The 25934-nt window shown below is 38.0% G+C and overlaps 1 protein-coding gene across 3 annotated transcripts in view; it reads right to left on the bottom strand.

The window, feature by feature from the left end:
- Positions 1-25934, bottom strand: part of ANGPT1 (angiopoietin 1) — a 471938-nt gene that overhangs the window by 117701 nt on the left and 328303 nt on the right. For all 3 annotated transcript variants that reach the window (XM_059893126.1, XM_059893127.1, NM_001076797.1), the window contains 1 exon segment: positions 1226-1381. In XM_059893126.1, coding sequence (XP_059749109.1) covers positions 1226-1381 — 156 coding nt within the window.

Genomic DNA, 25934 nt, shown 5'->3' with positions numbered 1-25934 from the left:
CAAGATGGTAAACGGACTAACCATTTCCATGTCTAAAAGGGGACCAAGAGATTATCTTCCAGTCATCAAAAATAGTATTTTCATTAAACTGTGACAGTAGACTTGGTAGACTTGTGACTGCTAAGTCGCTTCAGTCATGTCTGACTCTGTGTGACCCCATAGACGGCAGCCCACCAGGCTCCCCCATCCCTGGGGTTCTCCAGGCAAGAACACTGGAGCGGGTTGCCATTTCCTTCTCCATTGCATGAAAGTGAAAAGTGAAAGTGAAGTCGCTCAGTCGTGTCTGACTCTTAGCGACCCCATGGACTGCAGCCTACCAGGCTCCTCCGCCCATGGGATTTTCCAGGCAAGAGTACTGGAGTGGGGTGCCAGTGCCTTCTCCGAGACTTGTGACAGTGATAGTTAAAAGACATTTTACTGACTTGAACATAAGTATGTCATTGTCCATAGTAGGGTGATATATAATATATAATACACATACATATGTGTACATATGGGGCTTCCCAGGTGGCACAGTGGTAAAAGAATCCACCTGCCAATGCAGGAGATTCAAGAGACATGTTCGATCCCTGGGTCAGGAAGATCTCCTGGAGGAGGAAATGGCAACCTGCCTGAAATATTCCATGGGCAGAGGAGCCTGGCAGGCCACAGTCCAAAGAGTCAGACACTACTGAACAACTGAGCACACACACATATCTGAACATACATATGAAGACAGAGTTTTAATTTACTTTTCATTATAAAATCATGCTGACAAAAAGAAAATCTACACATTCCAGGTCAGTTCATTTGGGGTTATCCTTCCTATCCACTGACTGCACAAAACCTCTGCAGGTGCCATTATGGTAGAGTACTACCTGAGATAAAAGAGTACAGGTCAAAATGTACATCAGAGGCACTGATTTGACGTAAACGCTTATTCTGTTTGACATAGGTCGTATCACAGTTGGTAGTTGCAGTGTTTATTTGAAATTTAAATGCTGATTAAGTGCTTTGCCAGTCCTGTTTCTGCAAACATACAAAGCTAAATATATCAGCTCTCATGAAATCGAGAGAAGCATGCCTAGCATGTCAGGCAGTCATTGTTGTTATTACCAATAAACAAAAATGTACATGTTTCCCCAATCTCAGTGCTGAAATGTGCTCTGTGTTTATGAAGTAAGCTAAAGGAAAAAAAAGAAATCTTTCCAGTTAAGAGTTTGTCAACTCTGGGTCTGCGACATACCTGGGTCTCTACATCTGTCAGCTTTCTGGTCTGCTCTGCGGTCTGAGAGAGGAGGCTGGTCCCTATCTCGAGCATGGTGGCCGTGTGGTTCTGAACTGCATTCTGCTGTATCTGAGCCATCTCCGACTTCATATTTTCCACAATGTAATTCTCAATCTGCAAGAGATGAAGGGCAAAGCATACTACATTATAAGCAAAGCCTTTCGGTTGGAGCATGTAATATTTACAATGACAAAACAAGACACAGCTGGCAAATCAGCCATCTGGCAGAAATCCTCTGCAACTCTGGGAGCTGGGGAAATGGGACAGAGCACACAGGAACACAGTTGCTAACAAACTCCTGATATACTGATGCACATATCTAATCAACACAATCAGCATGGAAATTCCCACTTGGCTAGTGGTTTCTCATTTAACCCTTACAGCAAAGGTGTGAGAGTCACGCATGGATGAACTCACTGTTCTTTTCATTTTATAGGTGAGGAAACAGAATTAGAGAAGGTCAATAATAAGCCTAAGGTCATCCAGCAAAAACTCAACAAAGTAACCAGAATAATTTAAATCTAAATCTTGGTTCTCTGGTCTTTTCATTATTATCATAATGACCACTCAACTTTGAGAATAATTCCACCTCCTCTGTAATGAAAAATAAAAGATTATGCTGGGTTAGAGAAATGGGACAAGTAGTGGGAGGGGGACAGTTATCCAAAACACAAGCCTTTTAAAGGAATATTAAAGTATGGGCAAGAGCATATGAAATGAGCGGCAGAGCCTCAGAGCTTCTCAGTGCTCCTTCACAAAGGGAAAAAAAAAAAAAAAAACCCTCACTGAAACTCTGGTCCATAAGCAGCATCTGCCTTTTTTGCTTTGGGCAACATTTAGTCCTTTATGGTGCCATCTTAGAAAATACTACAGTTGCAAAATAAATAGTACCATAGAGGCCAAGAAGAATTACTAAGTGACTTCATATAAGGGAGCCCATTAGGCACCTGGGAGAATATGGCTGAGCATGTGCACTGCTTGAAAAATACAGAAAGAAGCCTGCACTTCCCTCTCAGTGCACTAAATTCTCCCCCAGCACTGTGTGGTGACTACATTTTATTACCCAATTACACATATGGGGAAAACTGCATCCGAGAGAAGTCAGGTCCAAGGCCACACACCACAAAACAGTCAGACTTGGAATTGAGTACTGAAGTCCTTAACTCTCATACCAACACTGTTAACCACTGGAGAGTTCTGCCAAGTCGTGCTTCACAAGCTGGGTTCCAAATCATTAACAGCTACGTGATTTTTACTGATTTGGTGAACCAAAATACATCCCCTATTTTATAATCTATAATAACACTATTGTCATGTAATAAATATAGCCTAAAACTAAATTTTTCTCTGTAAACTTTGGCAGTTCACTTTCTAACAACATCTCTTATTTCTATTCCTCAAATGTGAGTCTGCTCCAAGCTAAAGAAAATGAAAGGTAAGAATTAAACTCATGTTATTACTAATAAGTTCTGACCTTGTTTGTGGTCAATATAAGGTAACTCCCCTTCATCCTTTATTACCAAATTAGAAGTAGGGGGAAACAAATTTTTTTTATATATAAAACAATTACAAAATAGATTAGGATACATATCTAGAAATTATCTTAACAATATTTATGTCTCTAGGCTAAATTCAATCTTGGCTTTATTCCACTTGAACTAACATATTTAAACAACAATAGAAGCGTAGAGAACAGAGGGTAGATTGGAGTATCAGACATCTATTGTTTTGGATTCTGCTCATATGTTCCTTTTTTTTTTCTAATAACATCCCTTAACTTTCTTTTGGAATAGTGTCTTTCCTCCTTCACAGCAAATTCTTTGAGTAGAATTGTCCTACCCTAGCTTCAGGGATAGGTACATGTTTGAGCCTGACAAACCACAATGTTCTGCTCTTGCTTGGAGAGAATGAATTGTTCAAGAATGAAAAGATACCATAAGCAAAGCCATTAAGTCTCAGTTATGCAATTCTGTCCAATGTTTACAAAAGAACTTCTTTTTCCTCCGTGGTAAGTTGGTAACATATATGCTTGACACTTGATGTCCCATTTTGCCATCACAAAACCAGTGCCAGCCTAAGAATGAGGCTAAGTCAGAAAGACAGGTAGGTAGGTAGACAGATAGCCAGGTAATACAAACAGAAGGGTACTTTCAGAGTACCTCAATCCTGTCATGTTTTTAGCCAGATTCATCCTTGGACATGCAGTTGTAAACTGTGTGATGTTCCTTGAGTGAAGTTGCTCAGTCGTGTCCGACTCTTTGCGACCTCATGGACTGTAGCCCACCAGGCTTCTCCATCCATGGGATTTTCCAGGCAAAAGTACTGGAGTGGGTTGCCATTTCCTTCTCCAGGGGATCTTCCTGACCCAGGGAGCAGCCCACTTTTTTTTTTTTTTTTCTTTTGCTTCAATCACATTGATTTAAGTTTCTAACAATGAATGCTTAGCAAAGGAAGCCTCAAGCACGTATTAGCAGTATGCTTCATGCTTATCCAGAAATCTGGGGCAGTATATAAATGTGCATATTCTCAAAAACAGCAGATAAATCTCCATCATGGAGATGATATCTGGCATTTATAGCTGACATTTAGCCATTGTCTACTATGCTGCAGGCACTGAGCTAAGTGCTTTTCCTTTTATGATAGCACTTAAACCCTATAACAATTATATATGGTAGGTATTGTTATAGCCATTTTATAGGTGAGACTACTAAGGCTTAGAAAATCCACAGCTTGCTCAAGAACAAATAAGAATTCAACCCCCAGTGCTAAAATCCATGTTTTTAACCTTTAATCTAGTCATCTTAAGCGCTACTTAATTACTCTATGAGTTTCCCAGGTGGCTCCAAGAATCCTCCTGCAATGCAGGAGACACAGGAGACCTGGGTTCCATCCCTTGGTCAGGAAGATCCCCTGGAGGAGGAAATGGCAGTGCAGTCCAGTATAATTGCCTGGGAAATCCCACGGACAGAGGGGCCTGGCAGCCTACGGTCCATGGGGTTGCAAAGAGATAGACTCGACCTAGGGACTAAAGAACAGTTAGCCTCTTACCTTGTTCACAAAATGGCAATTTTCTTGAGTAAAAGTGATTTAGACCATCAAAATTATTTTATGCCAGATTCCATGCTTACCAAGAAATTTCAACTAACAACTTGTTTTCCCTATGTAGATTTCTTTCCTGAGTGAATATTCACTAACCAGTGAGTTCCAGTATAGATCTGCTGATACAATTACATCAACTTCTTATGTGGTTGGATAGTGGGAGTCAGTTCCCAGAGTCTGACTTATTCTGGGTGTAGTAATAATCATGTGTCCCAGTCTCCATAGAGGAGGACTCCCTCTGACATAGAGTGACTACATCAAGGCTTAGCTGCTTTGTGGTTTATCAATGTTAGATACTATCCATTCATCTATTCTGCATTACTGTGCCTTTAACTGTAAAAATCAATACCAGCAAATCAAGTATCTGCCTTATGCCAGTATTCATCACAAAGAGCACCCCAATTCTATTGCTGATCCTGTTGTAGAAATAAAGCAGGTCTCCAACCTGTCCTAAAATTCTTCTTCGGGCTGCCATGATGAGTAACATGAATCTAATGCTAGCTAATTATTTTTTAATCAAATGGGGCTTCTCTCTCTAATTGTTTTTTAATGTAAAAGGTAATGGCACACTTAAGTAGCAAAAACCAGATGTAGTTGATTTAAATGCTGAGGAGAGAGGCAGAAGTCAAATATACAATGTGTAATTAATAAGAAGGACAACTTTCATCTTATCTCTAAATATTCCTCTGTAGATGTGTATTTGTGAAATCCATCTTCAAGTGCTACATTAGCCAGGTTCTGAAAATATATGCAACAAATTTGATTGTCTTCATATATTCTGTACTGGTTTCAAAATACGTTTACAGAATATGATGGCTACTTCAAGGTTCCATGTTTTATAAACATCTAAGATGTGAATCTTAAGCGTAGAATTTGGCGGCCACAAGAGCTAATAGGTTATAAAGTAGGAGACTCCCAATCTGACTCATAAAATTATTTGACTACAGTGCCACTCTCAGTGTCTGACTCCAGAGCTTTTATAAAGTATAGGCCAAAAAGCTAATAAGAGGATATAGGATGCGATTCAAAATGACACAATAAACAATCAGTGATGATTTTTAAGCAAGGAATTAATGTTACATTTGTAAAGTGATTTTGTGTTTACAAAGAACTTTCATACTCTGTCTGACCTGATTCTTACACCAACCTTAAAAGCAAAGTATTGACTCCATTTTATGATTTAAAAATCTGAGGCTCAGAGGGCTTAGGTGTCTTGTTAGAAAGGAAAGAAAGGACTCAAATCTACCTTCTGCTGTTTCACTAACATCAGAGTTGTGGGAACTGTTCTCCTGTGGACTGGTTGGCTGGTTGACTGATTGACTGATTACATTTTTAGCCAGTTCATTGAGAATTCACTTACTTTTTTCTTTGATAAAAACAAGCACCATTAGAGAGTGACTACTTCATTCCAATTTACTATATTAGAGGGCAAGGTAATTTGAGATGAAGTGACAGATCTCAGGCCAGGTAGTTGGCAAGTTTACTTTGCCAGCACTTTTAATACAATGTGTCATTAAAAATACTCTCATCAGCACCTACCTTTTTTGTCTTAGTATACAGTTTACAATAATGTTTTCTTCCACTGATTTTATTTCTTACAAACTACTGTTTAATATAACAAAAAGTAATAACAACAATGACAACACACTAAGCCTCTACTAAAGCTAGGTATGTATAAGGTTTTACAAATACATAGCTCATCGACTACTTATAACAATCCAGCCATTCTATTATTTTTCTCATTTCACTTATAAGGAAACAGACTCTGGAAGTTAGGCAAATTGTCTATAATCACACAGCAAGTTGGGGTAGAGCCGAGATGTTGCTTTGAAAGAAGCTAGATGGGCCCCCTCAGGATGTGCTCCTTCTAAAGAATGATCACCCATCAAGCACAAGCACACTCTCATGAATGTCACAGACAAATTCTGGTAACACACAATATTCATGCAGGGAATACAAAAATGAAGGCTACAGAATGAACGAGGTGCAAGTGTTCAAGGATAGATAATTTTTCATTTTTTTATTTAATCATTTTCACAGTGGTTGATGCCTGTAATATCCTGGGAAATGTTATAAGTGGTGGGAAAAGCAAATATAGAGTCCAGTGTTTGACAAGTAGCATTCTTAAGTAGAGAAAAACAATTTTTAAGAAGTGAAGATTATCAGACATTTGTTGTTCATTCATAAATTGCATGCCCAAGTCTTTTGCCCAGGGACTAGCAGAGAATTAATGCTATAATTTTCTACTACAAAAGAGAGTTTGGGGAGAGATTTTTTACTGGGCCCTCAAAACTCTTGCCACTTCATGTTCATAAGAATGACAATCTGTGTGAGATTATGACATGTCTTGCATATGAAATGCATTCTCTATCATTTCACTTCAAGAGATCACTTCAAGGAACCTCTTAAACAAGAGCATATCTTAAAGCACAAAGAATAGAATTTCCCCATGTAATTCTTAGGAAAATAACATTTTAAGCCCTATAAAAATTGACAAAGGCATTGTACACTTAAAATATGTTGTAGATTAAATGGACTCTCATTGAATGTTGGTGCATATGGTATTACTCAGTTATGGCAAAACAACCATGAAATAAAGTAAAAGGGTAAATATGGGAAAGTAATAAAAGGTAAATCAATGCAAAAAAATGCCTTAAATGTTGATGCTTTTATCTAATATTGTTGTTTCATAAATCAGTGGCAATACTGAACATGCACCCAAATCTTGGTTTATGGTTTTATAAAAAAAAGATGGCTGAGACCAAATATATTATTTTCAAGAATTTCTATTATTAGAATTTCCAGTATACTGCTTCTTTTATGAAATGGAGAAGCATTATTGTCTTTATAGACAATAGATCCATCAAACTGACATTTGAAATAGTTTCTGTAGTGAAATGCGTGACATGAATCTCATTTCTTATTTTGGTATCTGAAAAAATAGTATTCACAGAAGAAAGAAAACCATTAGAATAAGTGAGCTGGAAGAGACATTAAATATTATGAGCTCCAAGAATCTCGTTTTATAGATGTGGTGACTGAGGTTCAGAGAAGTTATAGAGAGCAAGGTGAAACAACTAATTGATGTCAGATGTCGGGCTGTGGCCACTTGGTGCATGGGAAACTCAACTGTATCAGCAGGCTGAGCCAACAGCAATGGCTGCTGGTGCTGTTGGCTCATCCCACATTTCTTTTCCAGCCTCTTGCTTCTTCCTACTTGCTTTACTTCTGATGGCTCCTAATTTGAGGCTACCCTGTCACAATACTAATTCATGCTTATCAGTTTGGGGGGGTTTAACTTTGCTTTTTGGATTCTACTCTCACTTTCCAGCACTAATACCCACTAGCTGCTCCTTAGCCCAGGAGTCTCAGCATCTCCCTGCCTTTTATTCTCCCTATGCATCACCCTTCAAATGGAAAAACACTGAGATCCAACCCTTTATTAGTTCAGGCTTATTAACCCTGCACCAGTTCACGTTAGTCCTAGCAATATGTGTTGAATGCATCCTATGCACTAAGCCTGGTGCCAGATATTACCAGTACAAAGAGTTGAACCTTCCCAGAAATGATGCTTATAGATTGGTCATTTCAATAGATTAGGTGAATATTCTGATGGAGTTTACTTCTGACTGTATTTCTTCTTGTAAATATTTTTTTTTGTAAGAAGAATCTCTCAGCTGCTGTAATTAATAATGTTGAGGGGACGTTTGTTACATCCCTCCAACAGAGTAATGGCAAGACCCCTGTTGAGACATATGGAGAAGCTAAGCTTCAAGGGTACCCCAGAAGAATCCCATAAGAATACATTTTTAAATTATTTTTCTTGGTTATGACTCTTTCAAGACCACAATTTTATAGATTCTGAAAGTTGTCATTTCACATAATTGAGTCAGTACCCAGGAAAATCATTCTCTCTTCACATAAACAAATGAGATGTTTCCTGTACCAAAACTCATTTCACTAGCCTGGAACATCTCTTTTGCATCCCACCTTTTCATATGTAGAAAAAGTCAGTCATGAAACTTTAAAAATGTTTATAAACAGCTGCTTAACTTTTCTCTTTACATTGAATGAAAAATACACTCAACTAGGAGTTGGGTTATCTGGGTTTTAATTCAAGGTACTATTGTTGATTTACTCTGTGACCTTGGACAAGTCACTTAAGCAAACTGGGTTTCAGAGATTCATCTAGAAAGGAAGGGCTGGTTTAGATTATTTTTAATATTGTGTGAAGCTCTCCAATTACTTGATTAAAAACATCCTTTACAAAGTACAAGAGTTTGCAATATTTTAATTTTTATTTATTACAGGAAAGTCAAAATATAGATTATATACCTATGTCTATAAAATATATAATATACATCCTTAATGGCAGTTTTGAAACAATGATACAGGAACACAACAGAAAAGCCCTGATTCAAATCTCTGTTTTGAGATAAAGAGGCAGAATCTCTTATTCCCTTAATCTCCAGGCACCATTCTGTCTGAAATATATTCCCTGTTTTCCTCCCAATACAGCCAGGCTATCTTCCTATGTTTCTTATGTCACTGAATGACATCACCACTACCTTCCCATTCATTCAAGCCATGGAAGTTATCTTTTACTATTCCTTATCTTCATTTTCTACATTCATTCAGCATTAGATTGCTTTGCTTCTGATTCCTGAGGGGTGCTTAGGTCCATTCCTCTCCCTCATTCCCTTTCTCCCTACTATATCTCTTTATCCTCATTAGTACTGACTTAGGTCAGATTCTTGCCATTTTTCTTCCAGATTTGTTAATGGCCCCATAACTGATTTTCTGACTACAGGCTTGCTTCCTTCAATCCATCATCCAGGTTTAATAAAAGGGATCAGTTCAGTTCAGTTCGCTCAGTTCAGTTTGCTCAGTCGTGTCCGACTCTTTGCGACCCCATGAATCACAGCATGCCAGGCCTCCCTGTCTATCACCAACTCCTGGAGTTCACTCAGACTCACATCCATCGAGTCAGTGATGCCATCCAGCCATCTCATCCTCTGTCATCCCCTTCTCCTCCTGCCCCCAATTCCTCCCAGCATCAGAGTCTTTTCCAATGAGTCAACTCTTCGCATGAGGTGGCCAAAGTACTGGAGTTTCAGCTTTAGCATCATTCCTTCCAAAGAAATCCCAGGACTGATCTCCTTCAGAATGGGGTGGTTGGATCTCTTTGTAGTCCAAGGGACTAAAAGGGATAGACTAATCTAAAACACAAAATTGGCTTTGCCACGCCACTTCTTAAACTCTTTCATAGCTTCCACCATCTGCACATAAAGTCACAACTCCTTAATCAGCACTGAAGAATACTTATGATCTGGACTTGGCTTCCCTCGCCCTACATGTACCTTATGCTCCAGATATACCAAATTATTTGTCTTTTTCTAAACATTATTTTATTTTGCTTCCATGCCTTGGCATATAGTTTGCAGTAACTAGAATGTTTCTTTTCTATCTCTTTCTCCCTTTTCCTGGGTGAAGTCCTGATTTTCAATATTGGTTCAAATATTGTCTCCTCAAGGAAACTTTTCATGAATCTCCTCTCATGGGTACTTAGAGAGTATCCTGAGATTCCTTTTTCCAAAACAGCATTGCCCACACCCCAGGACACCATTAGTTCCTTGATGGAAGCACTATCTTGTTGAGCTTGGTATCCCTTACTACCTGGCACAAAGTGAGTCCTCAATAATATATAGATAAATGAATGAATGAATGAATGAACTTCAAATGAAAATACTAACAGCTTCCAATCGTGAACTTGGTTTAGTTACTTCTTCCTGACAGTATGAAATATCACAGTACCAATTCTTAGTAATGTCTTTTTGTATATCAATGGGACCAATGTAAATGATGCAGAAGTAAAAAGGTCTGAAGACAATATTCTCACTCACTGAATCATATAATCCTACTTTATTTTCTTGTTATCTTCTCTACTTTTTTCAATCATCTATTATGGATAATTATTTAAATTAGGTTAAATACAGTAAACACATTGAAAATGAACCATGTGTTAATCACTGGGCTATACAATGAAAGCAAAAGAACCAGTAAACCCTGACTCTCATGACCAAGGCTGTTTATAATGCAAGTGTGTTACAAGTGCTGGCATGAAGGTACAAATGTCCTGCCTGCCTGCTGGGGTAGGATGAAGGAAGGAATGCCTTTTCTAAAAGGGAATCAAGAACATCCTCCCAGAGGCAATCCCATATGAATATGGCAGGGAGGGCACACATTTCTTATGTTTGCCTTAATTCACAAAAATATGACTTGGAAAACCTGGAGGATGGGAGGATAAAGAAGGAAGCCAGGAGGACTGTGACAGTATGAAAACTGCTTGTTTGGGTAAGGTGACTTTCCTGACCATCTCTTGGAATGTGCTGTTCAGGAAATCAAGAGGTAGATCAGTCAGAAGCATGGACATGCCACCAAGGCCACACACACAAGGCAAGGGCATGCTATCAGATTTTTAATATGAGATTCATTGGAAGGCTCAGGGAGATAATATCTTTGCCCTTAACTAAATTTCCAAACATACTAAGCATAAAATTCACTCTTTATAATAAAACATAAAAGTGCATCTTATGTATATGTGTATGTGTGTGTATTTGCTGGCACATATATGCTCTCACACACATTTATTCTTATACTCTCAACCTACATGTTGTCAGGTTTACATTCATACTCTGGTTCCATTCATTTCACTGTAGTTTGTTTCATTAAAAATCCATTTAAAATAACTAATGGATCACTTTCCTTTGGATGAGGTATGTTTCATGTCAGATCTAATCAGTATAGATAATGCCTGTTAAACTGTCAAGGACAACTTCAGCATTCTGCCCAACAATCGAGAAACCTTTCTCCCAAATTCAAATATACGCTTAGATGACAGAAAAAAGAGAAGAACCACAAAGCAACTTTGTATACATGGTTTTATATCAATAAAAGTATAGTTTTTAACTAAAGAACATATTGTTTCAAACAGAAAACTGCAAACAACTTCCTTTAAGTTAATGCTTTTTAGTTTCTTATCTGGAATGAAATTTACCCTCCTGCAAGCTCAGTTGGTAAAGAATCTACCTGCAGTGCTGCAGACCCAGGTTCAATCCCTGGATCAGGAAGATCCCCTGGGATGGAAATAGCAAACCACTCCAGTATCCTTGCCTAGGAAAATCACATGCACAGAGGAGCCTGGTGGGCAGAGCTCCATGGGATGCAAAGAGTTGGGCATGACTGAGTGACTAACATTTTCAACAAGCTACATCAACGCATCTGGTTCACTTACAAAAAGAAAGCTTTGACATCTGGACTAGAGACCACCCCAACAGATGGTAGGTTGTGGGGAGCTGATAGGGTAAAAGAGACTCTCCATGGAATAATTCTAAGAAACATCTTCTGCAAACTACATTTTTCCTCCTATGACAAATGGCTGTGATGCAAACAAGTAGCTTATGATGTTCATTTTTTAAAGGAAACCTTCTGCGTTAAATGAAAACATGGCAAGAGAGATCATGCGATCCAAATCCTTAGCAGATGATAAAAGATACACAGTAACAACAATGGAAAAGCCTTAATGATTAAAGAATTTATAGATTTTAAGAAATACCGTTTCAGTTCAGTTCAGTTCAGTCACTCAGTCGTGTCCAACTCTTTGCAACCCCATGAATTGCAGCACACCAGGCCTCCCTGTCCATCACCAACTCCCAGAGTCCACCCAAACCCATGTCCATTGAGTCAGTGATGCCATCCAACCATCTTATCCTCTGTCACCCCCTTTTCCTCCTGCCCTCAATCTTTCCCAGCATCAGGGTCTTTTCCAATGAGTCAGCTCTTTGCATCAGGTGGCCAAAGTATTGGAGTTTCAGCTTTAACATCCTACCAACGAACACCCAGGACTGATCTCCTTTAGAATGGACTAGTTGGATATCCTTGCAGTCCAAGAGACTCTCAAGAGTCTTCTTCAACACCACAATTCAAAAGCATCAATTCTTCGGCACTCACTTTTCTTTATAGTCCAACTCTCACATCCATACATGACCACCGGAAAAACCATAGCCTTGACTAGATGGACCTTTTGGACAAAATAATGTCTCTGCTTTTTAATATGCTGTCTAGGTTGGTCATAACTTTCCTTCCAAGGAGTAAGCGTCTTTTAATTTCATCTAGTAGGTAGAAAAATACCATAATTTTACTCTGATGTTTCATACAAAATTGCAAGGTATTAGCACATAAAATCTAACCTTATTCCAATAAAACCCCTCACAATAAAATCCCTCTGTTCAACATTCTGATGTTTTAGGCTATTACTTTCCCATATGTGCTGTTTCTTTTTTCAAAATACAGTTGCTCTATCTGCTTTTCTTATTTTCTATAAATCTCTCAAGTTTATAATTGCTTTTTAAAATTAACTTTTATCTGCTTAATTGTGGCAAAATTAATGGTAAGAGCATGTGTGTATGTATGTATGTACGTGTGTATTTCTCCTATATATGGAATTCCTCAATGGAATGTACAATAAGCTTGCACAGGCATAAAACTGTCAAAGTCATTGTATAATACACATTCCAAAGCATTCCATGTGAGGTCTACCTAATTTTTCATGAATAATATTTGTTGAGTAGTTTTTATTTAAATTACTTTTGGTCCATGTACTAGAAAGATTAGTAGGCTGGAAATAGTCATTCAAAGCATAAGAAAGGGATAATGATTGCTGACATCTTATAAATGAAATAAAATCCCCATTTTTCGTCACTTTGATCAAAGAACAGCAGACACTGGACATTGTTTCTTCTTTCACAAAGACCGTTCTGGTACCCTAGTGATGCTTGTTACATCTCAAGTGTTTTTGGAAGAGAGCCCAAATTACCATTACAATGAACTAGTCTCTCTTAGAATTAACCTCATACCACAAGAGAGAATGACACTGAGCATGAGTAACTGTTTAAAAAAGCTGCTCCCATTACTGCATGCATTGCCAGAAGAATTCTGTGAAAGTTTGTTTTAAAGACTCACTCATCTAGTTTTGCAAGCTGCAGATCACCTCAAAGTGTTCCTTTTGATTTCATTCCATCCCCAACAAGCAATGACCACCCCAAACTACTTTTCATTAGCTGAAACAAGGCTGCTCTAACTCACTAGAAAGACTAAATCTTGGAAACAAACTTAAAAATATTTTTAAAATCATGACACATTATTAATAAACACAATAAAGATACCATTAAAACTTAGCAGATGTCATATTTTGACATATTTGCTTTGAATTTGTTTTTTTTATTATGAAATAAAATGTTATCTAAAAACACCCCCTCCAAACTCGCACCAAAATTAACCATTATCCTGAAGTTGATGTGCATTTATATTACATAGATATATACCAAAATAATGTTATACTGTCAAGTATAATTTCTAGACTTACAAAAATATTACCTTATTGTGAAAGTGAAGTCGTGTCTGACTCTTTGTGATCCCAGGCTGCAGCCTACCAGGCTTCTCTATCCATGGGATTTTTCAGGCAAGAATACTGGAGTGGGTTGCCATTTCCTTCTCCAGGAGATCTTCCTGACCCAGGGATTGAACCCGGGTCTCCAGCATTGTAGGCAGAAGCTTTACCATCTGAGGCATCAGGGAAGTCCCTTATTGTATGGCTTCTTAAACTCTTACTTTTTAATCAACATTATGTTTTTGAGACTTAGCCATATTAGTAGACTTTTTAATCAACATTATGTTTTTGAGACTTAGCCATATTAGCAGTGTACTTTTTATTATGCATCGTAAGACTGAGTCAGATTTAGTAATTTCAACTGCTAATAAAACAGTCTTATATCTCAAGGCTTATCTTACCCAGAAGAAAGGAGTTCAAACTCTAATCAGATCCATTACCCTGAGTTCTAGCTCCGTCACAAGAACAAAGTGTTTCTTAGCATCTCACAAAGCCCCTAGGATTTCTTCTTTAAGGAGAAGAAAGAAAGCTGCATGATGAATCTTCTCACATTTATAGACTGTATCTCAAGGATCCATACCAATAATTTTTATCTTTGGCAAATAGTTATTTCCCAGAGAGAGCAATTACAGTATTGAGAAAAAGAGGAAAAAGGAAACAAGTTACCAAAATTAAAATTCACTCTATAGTCCTACTCAAGCATAAATTACTACATTAAGATATTAAAATAACCATGACATAAATTATAATGACAGTTCTCCCAACTTCCTAGGGAGTTTTTCACTGAATGGACTGTGTAGTCTAGATTTTAAGGTATAAAGTGATGAAAAAGTACCAGCTCTCCAAGGCTTAAAAAGACCCTTCTATTTAACATAACAAGTAGTATACAAATGCTATATGTAGTATGTTCTCATTATGGTAAGTGTATTCAGGTACACATTTGTATGCATTGGAAAAAGAAAAGAAACACTGAATTGTGAACAATGTATGTCTCTGGCTGATGGGAATACAGGTGAATTTTATTTTCTTCTTAAAATGCTTTGATATTTTCTACTTTCTTTAAGAAAGTAACAATTTTATTTTATATTCAGAAAAAGACGTAAAGAACGAGAGAAGGACACTAAAGATATTAGAATGCATTCATTCAGCGGGAAACTTATAAACATGTGGCAACTTAGGGGAGGCTGAGTTAGATCAAACCTGTATCCACAGATATGCCACTGGTTCCACTGCTTTTTTTCTTTTATCTTTTTCCTTTAGGGCTGTTCTTTATCCACCCATCCCCAATTCCATGGCTTCAAAAGAACTAAAGAAAACAAATAAACAGAAGAAAACAAAAGAGCAGAAACGGTCACAGGTAGTTTCTTTGAAGGGGAAGGGTTTTGTGGAAAGCTTAGAATAGCAGCTGTCCTTTATTGAGCCCTTCCTACGTCAATAGGGCTTCCCTGGTGGCTCAGCTGGTAAAGAATCCATCTGCTATGCGGGAGACTTGGGTGCGATTCCTGGGTTGGGAAGATCCCCTGCAGAAGGGAAAGGCCACCCACTCCAGTATTCTGGCCTGGAGAATTCCATGGACTGTATAGTCCATGGGGCCGCAAAGAGTCAGATACGACTGAATGACTTTCACTTCACTGTGTGTCAATGAGCTTTAATTATTCCTCACAGCAGTCATTTTGAATAGGTATTGTTACCATCTTATATTGGTAAAATGGTAAAACTGAGAAATTAAGGGATGTGATCAGGGTCAAAGAGCCCAAATGCTAGAAGTGGTAGTCTGTCTTGATACCTGTCCGTTTTCTTTCCACTTCAGTTGGCTTCTGGTTCGTGGTTAGTGCAAGGATTACAAACATGCCATTTGCTGCCCAAATTCATCCAGCTGAAGCTAGCACTTTGGCTAGCACTTTATTCTTTAAGTATGTGACTTCTCTGGTGGCTCAGATGGTAAAGTGTCTGCCTACAATGGAGACCCGGATTCAGTCCCCTGGGTTGGGAAGATCTCCTGGAGAAGGAAATGACAACCCACTCCAGTACTCTTGCCTGGAAAATCCCATGGATGGAGGAGCATGGTAGGCTACAATCCGTGGGGTCGCAAAGAGTCAGACATGACTGAGCAACTTCACTTCACTTTATTCTTTAAGTATAGTTTCAAGACCTTTATCCAGAACTCATAATCTCCAATTAACCTATCTCTCTTTTACTTTAAGTTACTAAGGGAAGCTGTCCTGATCCTAAAGCCGTTAGAGTTGCCACTAGTGTGCGGGAATGGGGAAAATAAGAGCACTTAACAATCATCACCTTCCAATGGTAAAACACAGCAACAACTCTTCATTCACTGTTCTCCATTTTTAAATAAAATGAAAAATCCCCTTCACCACTATCATGCTGAGGAATACTGAAAGAATGATTGGGCCGACATGCAGTAGGCTCCCTAAACCCACCTAAACTCTGAAGCCTTTCTAAACTGAACATGAAGTAGTAATTTTATATGACAAGGTGACTCTTTCCTCAGCTCCATGACGATATGCTTTTTATTGCCTCATTAATTATCCTTACTGAAAAGTATTAGTATTTTCTTTCATTTACTCAACCAAAAGAGATATCAACTTCCTATAGCATATGGATTAGTATCATGTCATTCTCCGGTTCATTATTCTGTTACCTCTTCAAAGCAACACAAATGCCAAGTGAAATGCTTAATCTAATGTTCATATAATCATTGAAAGCTTATTATATACTATAATATTGTGATGTAAAATAAGCTTACCAATAAATTTTCATCAAAACTCTTCAAACAAGCCTCTTTTTAGGTTGCTTTTGAAGTTATTAAAACTGGTTGAACTATATATAAATTAAAATTTCTGAATTAAATCTTTGCTCAAAAATTTTCAGTTGTTAAAACTAAAGGTATATTTACAACTAAATACACTTACTGTATCTTGCAGATATATATATCTGTAAAATAATGAATCAGAATATATATATATATGATACAGTAGTAGACTAATTGTTTCCTTTTAAAAATGTCACATCTTATCAAGTAGGTGTAAGATTATAGATAATAGATTATATACCAACAAAGACATAAAGGACATGCACAGATGTGGGTGTGTAATTACATATGTTTACATAATATAAATATATATATATGTATGTATATACTTTATTATGTGAGAAAAACCCAGTTAGGTAAACATCTCTTGAGGCACTTTTATATGTTTTGTATGTTAAGAAGTCTTGTATCATGAATATAAGATGCGAAATATATAGTTCTTGACTAGTCCTTGTCTAGTGAGAAAGACAGTATATAAGCAGACATTATTTAATGTGGTAATGATTAGAATATAAATTGCCTATACAGGATTGTGAAATATATACCCCAAGTTTATGAAATCCATTACAGTTTTATTCCACATACTCATACAGAAGAAATAGTTTGGTAGTTTTCTCAGTTAGCACAATGTGACTGAGCACAAATATAATTTGCAAAATGCACATGTTTAATCAGCCTCTCTTCTGTTCTGATGTGAATTCCCACCCAGGACTGATTTCTGTCAGCATTCACAGTTTTATCATGGCTTTTTATATTAAAATTATATCAGCATCATTATTTCCAGGAAACCATGAAACTCCAAAATTACATATCCTGGGATGTCAGAGGTCTTTTACATTCTTGACTTCTTAAAGCCAAGCATTTTCATGCCACAGCATGAGATATGTTACATTAAAAATTTAAGGAGTTTGCCAGAAAATCATCATCATAGCAGGATATCATACATTTGTTTTCTTACAACATTTTCATCTGTAGAAATGGAGAATAAAAAAATAGGCTAACTTCCACCAAAGAAACAGTGAATTAGAGCTCACAGCAGAACCAGAATTCTTGCTGTGCCTTTTCTAAATCCAGAGTCCAAAGTCTGTACTAATACACATCTACACATGATGTCTATTAGCCCAGATTTAAGGGTTTCTCCTATCAACAGTTAAGATTCATTATGGCCTATCTGACTTCTTCCAAAGAGGAAGAAAGCTCTTGGTAAACCTACATAAGCAGGTGGAACCTTACAGGGTGCTGGGTAATCTTTAGCATAGTGTTACGGGCTTTCCCTCGTGGCTCAGAGGGCAAAACGTCTGCCTACAATGCGGGCGACCTGGGTTTGATCCCTGGGTTGGGAAGATCTCCTGGAGAAGGAAATGGCAACCCAGTCTGGTACTCTTGTCTGGAAAATCCCATGGACGGAGAAGCCTGGTAGGGTCGCAAAGAATCGGAGACAACTGAGCAACTTCACTTTTGTTTTCACAGAGAGTTCCCAGGATGTATCATCAGGAGATCTGGGTGATTTTTTTTTCACTTATCAGCCATACGAACTGTATAGTCTTTTTCTCCTCTGAGATAAATATTTCTCATCAGGAAAATCATCCTGTTAATTATACCTGTCCTAAGTATCTCATAAGTGTGTTGTCATGATCAATGAAATAAGTATGTGAAAACACGTGGTCAGCTCTAAGATGCTATACAAATGACAGATACTTATACTTTGGTTGAGAGTCAAGTTAGGAGAAGCAGTCTGAAAATCTATTAGAAGTGAAAATTCTCCAGTGTAAATATATATATCTCAATGAGAAGATAATTAATGGTTCAAACTAGCCATTACCTTACTTCCCTTACTGAATTCAGATTTATAGCCACCAGTACGTGAGACGGAGAAGGCAATGGCACCCCACTCCAGTACTCTTGCCTGGAAAATCCCATGGACGGAGGAGCCTGGTAGGCTGCAGTCCATGGGGTCGCACAGAGTCGGACACGACTGAAGCGACTTAGCAGCAGCTGCAGTATGTGAGAAGAAGCAGTGTATAAGATAAAAGAGCAAGTTTTGGATTCTGATAGCTTTATACTAGCAATTGATTAACTGTGTAAGGTTAAGCAAATTGCCTTCCCTCTCTGTGCCTCAGCTTCTGCATCTAGAAAACGGGAATAATAATGCACCTACAACATAGTATTGTTCAAGGATTAAAAAGGGAATATTATGAAAATACCTACATTGAAAAATAAAATAATAAGTTTCTAATGGAAAGGAATGGGTTTAAACTTTCTCAGCAGATATGGACATAAGAGATGGTGAAAAGTGAAAATGAAAATGTTAGTTGTTCAGTTGTGTCCAACTCTTTGCGACCACATGAACTATAGCCTGCAGGCTTCTCTGTCCATAGGATTTCCCAAACAAGAATACTGGAATGGGTAGCCATTCCCTAGTCCAGGTAATCTTCCCGACCCAGGGATCGAACCTGGATCTTCTGCATTGCAGGCAGAGTCTTTACCATCTGAGCCACCAGGGAAACCTGACTAAGTGATGGTATGGTAGAGTTAAAAAGGAAAAATTGATGAAGAATTTGTTCTTAGAGACATAGCTTCCTATCACTGAGCATTGTGACTATGAAGAAGCTGCTTCACTATTCTGAGCCTTGATTTCCTCATCTGTACACTAGATGTACATCAAAACAGTTTTATAAAGCTAAAGTAAAAATATTTTGTAAACCACAGGCATACAAAGATAAAAGATTCATTACAGCATGTTGTCAATCTCTGATACTACTGCTTGCCTAATGCTAAAGGGTTTTGCAAATCTTCATTCTTAGAGAACTGTATCTTTCCTATTTACACTGTCTCAGAAATCCATGTGCTGTAGGGTGGCCAAAATGTCTGGGAACAGATAATAATGTTTTATTGTATTTTAATGTAATGTCAGAAAGCCATTTATTACATATATTCAGTAATTCTTCCAGACATTATGGCCACAGGGTGTAAAGAAACCTCTTGTACAACATGTGCTGGTTGTTTCAGACCTTCAGAGGACACTTTCTCCATGAGCAATTTTAACCCCAAAATATCTACAATTATGATTTTGATGATGATTAGACTCTGAATTGTTAGGCCAGCAAGGAATAAAGTGTAAGACTGCAGTGAATAAAGTTCCCAGATGTCTTTCATAAAAATACTGGGGCCAGGAGGAGAGGGTGGAATTAGGGGAAGGTTACAAAAGAGAAAGAAAAGTCTTTCTCTTTAAAAAAGTCTTCTCTTTAAAATTTTAAACATTATAGCTAGTTCAACCAGCTGAACATCTGACTTAAAAGCAGATAAAGTATAAAATTATTCACCTTATAAAAGTGTTCATCACTTTACTTATGATGACAGGGATCTGAAAGCAACAGTATTGCAAGTGTTTAGGTTTTGTTTTGTTTTCAGATAAATTGATTGATAAATTGAAGATGAAGCATTACAAACCACCAATGATAACTATCAATAAAAATTTAAGACAAAGAAAATATATTAAAACAATATAAACAGCATTTACTTGCATGGTTCACTACTAGACATTTGGCGAACTTGAGAATGTAAGGCCTCAAGTGTAGTTTCTCCCATGAAAAGCATGCTTCCTTTGAGACAGATTGACGTTTACAATTTCATAAACCTTGGGGACTTAGCACGTCTTTATTTAACCATATGACTAAAAAAGTCGCTGTGGAAACTTGCTACACAAAAGATTCCAAACAAGTAAGTCTTTTGAGATTTCTGAGCTTCCTGCTGTGACACCTACCATTAATGCATCTACAATGACCATGCTATTGGGTACAAAGAAATGAGTCACACACTGGTCTGGGGCACATCTAATGGTATAATACAGGAAGATCATGGCTCTGTGTGTACTGGAACTTCATTTTTAGATGCAATTCTAAAGAAGAGGCTCTCCAGCAAAGAGGTATTAAATAGTCCAATTTCCAAAATATTCAGAGGGATAAACTCACTAGAACAGAATAAGGTTGATTACACAGAAGAACTGTACAAAAAAGATCTTCACGACCCAGATAATCATGATGGTGTGATCACTGACCTAGAGCCAGACATCCTGGAATGTGAAGTCGAGTGGGCCTTAGAAAGCATCACTACGAACAAAGCTAGTGGAAGTGATGGAATTCCAGTTGAGCTATTCCAAATCCTGAAAGATGATGCTGTGAAAGTGCTGCACTCAAGATGCCAGCAAATTTGGAAAACAGCAGCGGCCACAGGACTGGAAAAGGTCAGTTTTCATTCCAATCCCAAAGAAAGGAAATGCCAAAGAATGCTCAAACTACCGCACAATTGCACTCATCTCACACGCTAGTAAAGTAATGCTCAAAATTCTCCAAGCCAGGCTTCAGCAATATGTGAACCATGAACTTCCTGATGTTCAAGCTGGTTTTAGAAAAGGCAGAGGAACCAGAGATCAAATTGCCAACATCCGCTGGATTATAGAAAAAGCAAGAGAGTTCCAGAAAAACATCTATTTCTGCTTTATTGACTATGCCAAAGCCTTTGACTGTGTGGATCACAATAAAGTGTGGAAAATTCTGAAAGACATGGGAATACCAGACCACCTGATCTGCCTCTTGAGAAATCTGTATGCAGGTCAGGAAGCAACAGTTAGAACTGGACATGGAACAACAGACTGGTTCCAAATAGGAAAAGGAGTGTGTCAAGGCTGTATATTGTCACCCTGTTTATTTAACTTATATGCAGACTACATCATGAGAAACGCTGGACTGGAAGAAACACAAACTGGAATCAAGATTGCCGGGAGAAATATCAATAACCTCAGATATGCAGATGACACCACCCTTATGGCAGAAACTGAAGAGGAACTCAAAAGCCTCTTGATGAAAGTGAAAGAGGAGAGTGAAAAAGTTGGCTTAAAGCTCAACATTCAGAAAACAAAGATCATGGCATCCGGTCCCACCAGTTTATGGGAAATAGATGGGGAAACAGTGTCAGACTTTATTTTTCTGGGCTCCAAAATCACTGCAGATGGTGACTGCAGCCATGAAATTAAAAGACGCTTACTCCTTGGATGGAAAGTTATGACCAACCTAGATAGCATATTCAAAAGCAGAGACATTACTTTGCCAACAAAGGTCCATCTAGTCAAGGCTATGATTTTTCCTGTGGTCATGTATGGATGTGAGAGTTGGACTGTGAAGAAGGCTGAGCACCGAAGAATTGATGCTTTTGAACTGTGGTGTTGGAGAAGACTCTTGAGAGTCCCTTGGACTGCAAGGAGATCCAACCAGTCCATTCTGAAGGAGATTGGCCCTGGGATTTTTTTGGAAGGAATGATGCTAAAGCTGAAACTCCAGTACTTTGGCCACCTCATGCAAAGAGTTGACTCATTGGAAAAGACTCTGATGCTGGGAGGGATTGGGGGCAGGAGGAGAAGGGGACGACAGAGGATGAGATGGCTGGATGGCATCACTGACTCGATGGACGTGAGTCTCAGTGAACTCTGGGAGTTGGTGATGGACAGGGAGGCCTGGTGTGCTGCGATTCATGGGGTCGCAAAGAGTCGGACATGACTGAGCGACTGATCTGATCTGATCTGATTCTTAAAAGAAAACACAATTGTAACAAAGTAAGGCTAAAGTAGTGGCTTTCTCATTTTTTGAGTGTTGTCGTTCAGTCACAAAGTTATGTCCGACTCTTTGCAACACCATAGACTGCAGCACGCCAGGCTTCCCTGTCCTTCACTATCTTCTGGAGTTTGCTGAAATTCATGTCCTTTAAGTCAGTGACACCATCCAACCACCTCATCCTCTGCTGCCCTCTTCTCCTCCTGCCCTTGTACTTTCCCAGCATCAGGGTCTTTCCCAATGAGTTTTCATTTCTTAACAGATGGCCAGAGTATGGGAGGCTCAGCTGCAGCATCAGTCCTTCCAATGAATATTCAGGGTTGATTTCCTTTAGGATTGACTGGTTTGAACTTCTTTCTGTCTCAAGAGTCTTCTCTAGCACCACAATTCAAAAGCATCAATTCTTTGGTGTGCAGCCTTCCTTATGGTCTCAACCCTCACATCCATTCATGACTACTGGAAAAACCACTGTTTTGACCATACGGATCTTTGTCGGCAAAGTGATTTCTCTGCTTTGTTTGTCTATGACAAACCTTAAACCCTGATTTTTCCATTTCAAACCTTCTCTGAAGGTTTGTCATAGTTCTTCTTCCAAGGACCCACAGTAAAAGGTATAGTTTTAATCAGGATAAGGAACAAATATCACACACACACACACACACACACACACAAACATACAGACACACACAAGCTTGCATGTAGACACAAATAAGAAACAAGTTTAATGGAACAATGTTTACTTCAGTGACACAGCTAAGGATTATAACTCAGGTCTCTGATCCTCTGAGATTTTTATATTTTCTGTACTGTTCAATTTTATTTCATTTTTCCAAAAAAATTTTACTGAACCAATTATTTTAGTTTCACAACCTATTAATGGTCATGATGTTCAAAAATACACTGGACTGGAAGCTGATGTTCATGGCTACTATTTATTATGCCCTCACTATGCGTGAGGAAATGTGCTGAATAGTTCATTCACATCATAGCCTTTAGACCTCAAAACAACCATTAGAGATGAGTGCTATATACATCTATTTTATAGATGAAGCATTTGAAACTTGGCTCTGACTGTGAAGCCAGGAAATGGAAAAATCAGGGTTTAAAAGTCAATCTTTTCTCTCACTCAAAATCACACTTCATATACCACCAAAAAGCCTAAAGTTGATATTCAGGGCAGACTAGACAGGCTTCTGACTTAAGGAGCACAAAAACTGTTTCTGTACAATAAAGAAACTAGCAGAATCAAACATATTTTTTTTAAATGATCATTGTACATATTTTCTACAAATTCAATGAAGTTCTTTTTAGAACACTTTTTTCCCCCAATAAAACTCGCTATCATTATTTTAAGCGACCAGTTACAGAGCTTATTTGTATGTTGTTACATACGGACATTGCAATAGGAAGGGTTCTGGATGGTTATTATGTTGAAAGACAACATCAGCATGGTAATCAGCCTATAAGATGATCCAGTGATCCCCTCTTCCTGTTCTTTGTATTCATGTTTAGTCTTCTCCTGCATTCTACTAGAGTTGTCTGTGTGACAAAGAGAACAGGGCAGCAGAGATGATGAGTCGCTCCAGAAGACACTACGGCTTCTTTGCTCTCCCACCACTATTCACTCTGGGGTAAGTCCTGTCATAAGCAGCCCCACAGAGAGGTCCACACAGTGAGAAACTGAAGCCTCTGACCAGCAGCCAGGTGAATGAGCTCAGAATGGGTCCTCCATCTCAGTCAGGTCTTCAGAGACTGCAGCCCAGTTAAGAGGCTTAACTGTAACCTCACAAAGGACCTGGAGCCAGAAACACTCAGTTAAATTGCCCCCAGATCCAGATCCATGATTCTCAGAAGCTATGTGAGATGATAAATGTTTGCTGTTTTAAACTACTAAATTTTGGCACAATTTGTTAGACAACAAGAGACAATATAAGTAGATCATAAACTCTGTAGGATGCTAGCTCAATAGGTTTTTGTCTGTATGTGTTACACAGAACCTTTAATAGCAATAACGGAAAGGTAACAGAAAACTCAGATTGGAAAACACTAAAGAAAGAAGAGAAGCAAACTAAACCATGAATGGCATAGGAAATCTAATAGTTTTAAATTAGATTTTGAAGTCAAACTATATAGTGTAGATAAGAAGCTTCCTAAACTCAAGCAGTTAATATAACAACTTGTCAACCAATCTATAATTCATCAGCATCTCCTTTACTCTTATTCTCCTCAATTAATTATTGGCTATTTTAAAAATCAGACATCCCACTTGAAGTTGAATTAGAAAAGAGAAAAGAACTGAAACTCACATATGTGAGTTCTGCTATTTTTTGTAGCTTATGGTGGGGCTAGTCTTTGAAATTTGAAAAGTAGTCAAACTGGGCACCATCGTCCTTCCTGAGTGCTTCCTAAGCACTTCTCCTAAGGAGGGCTTAAGACTCTCATACTGTCATCCAGCTGCCTAAACCCTTCTACCACGACATCTACCCAAGTCTGTCTTTCCTGGCAATAACTTCTCATTGCATTAATTCACACAAAGGCATGAATGAGTGGTTTCTAATTTACTACTCTTCTGGCTATTTTAATTTCTAAAAGACACTTGTTTACTCAATTAAATACTGACTTTTGGGATCTTGTGCAGCATTATAAGCTGAAATAAAGGTTTTATAATTGAAAATACATGTATCTTACTTATGTCATATGAACTCAAACTGAAACTTCTAGAAAAAAAAGTAACTTGTTTTATGATGTTAAGATCATTGTTCAAGTATCTATAAATTTAAATAGTGCTTCTCAACTTCAGCATACTGACAGTCAGAACAGTGTTTTGTGTGTGTGTGTGTGAATACACTGTATCTTACGCACTAGAATGTTCAGCAGCCTTACTGGCCTCCAACCACTAGACACCAATGGCAACCCCACTGTGACAATCAAAAATGTTTCCAGACATTGCCAAATGTTTACTGGAAGTCAAGATCATGCCTAGTTAAGAACCACTGATATAAATAATTGTTACAATTTTTGAACAAGTGTGTGTGTGTGTAGTTAGTAAAAGGATGTAAGAAAATGACTTTAGGAAATGTTGTGGGGTTATTTAAGATGTGACTTCTTTGGTGCTCCTAAAATTACAATCATAGTATAAAGCCAAATTGATTTATCTAACTTTTATCCAGAATTCTATTAAGAGGCAGAGGCTGAAATTGCTAATTTTATTTTAACTCTACTATTTACCAGGTAACTTAAATTTGGCTATATTTACAAAGCACAAACAGACATTCTCATAAAGTACACCCTGGAAAGGACCATGGCTACCATTTTCCTGAAATTCCTTTTCTTTAAAGACCATGGTCCAGAGAAAAGAAGGTCTCATAGAGATTCAATCACCTATTAAAGACTAGGATCCAATTCTCTGACTCTCATTTGCTTCCCTGTAAGGTAGAAGCAACAACACGTACTTTCCTCTTGGTTACTAGCTCACCGGCACTACCTGTGATGTATGTTTCCCCTGGATCTGTGTGTTTTATTTGCTGTACATGCACCTAGAAGCACCAAGCAGAAGACATGAGCCTGATCACCAGACACAGCCAGGTATCACCGTGAAAGCTTTGTAAACTATCATATGCAATTACAATGTGAATTAGTTTATTGTCAAGCTAAATTGTTCGAGACAGTTATATAAATGATGAA

Source organism: Bos taurus, chromosome 14 (genome assembly GCF_002263795.3).
Source record: "Bos taurus isolate L1 Dominette 01449 registration number 42190680 breed Hereford chromosome 14, ARS-UCD2.0, whole genome shotgun sequence".
Classification (NCBI taxonomy): domain Eukaryota; kingdom Metazoa; phylum Chordata; class Mammalia; order Artiodactyla; family Bovidae; genus Bos; species Bos taurus.
Note: the sequence above shows the minus strand (reverse complement) of the source record. Positions and strands in the feature narration are given on the sequence as shown.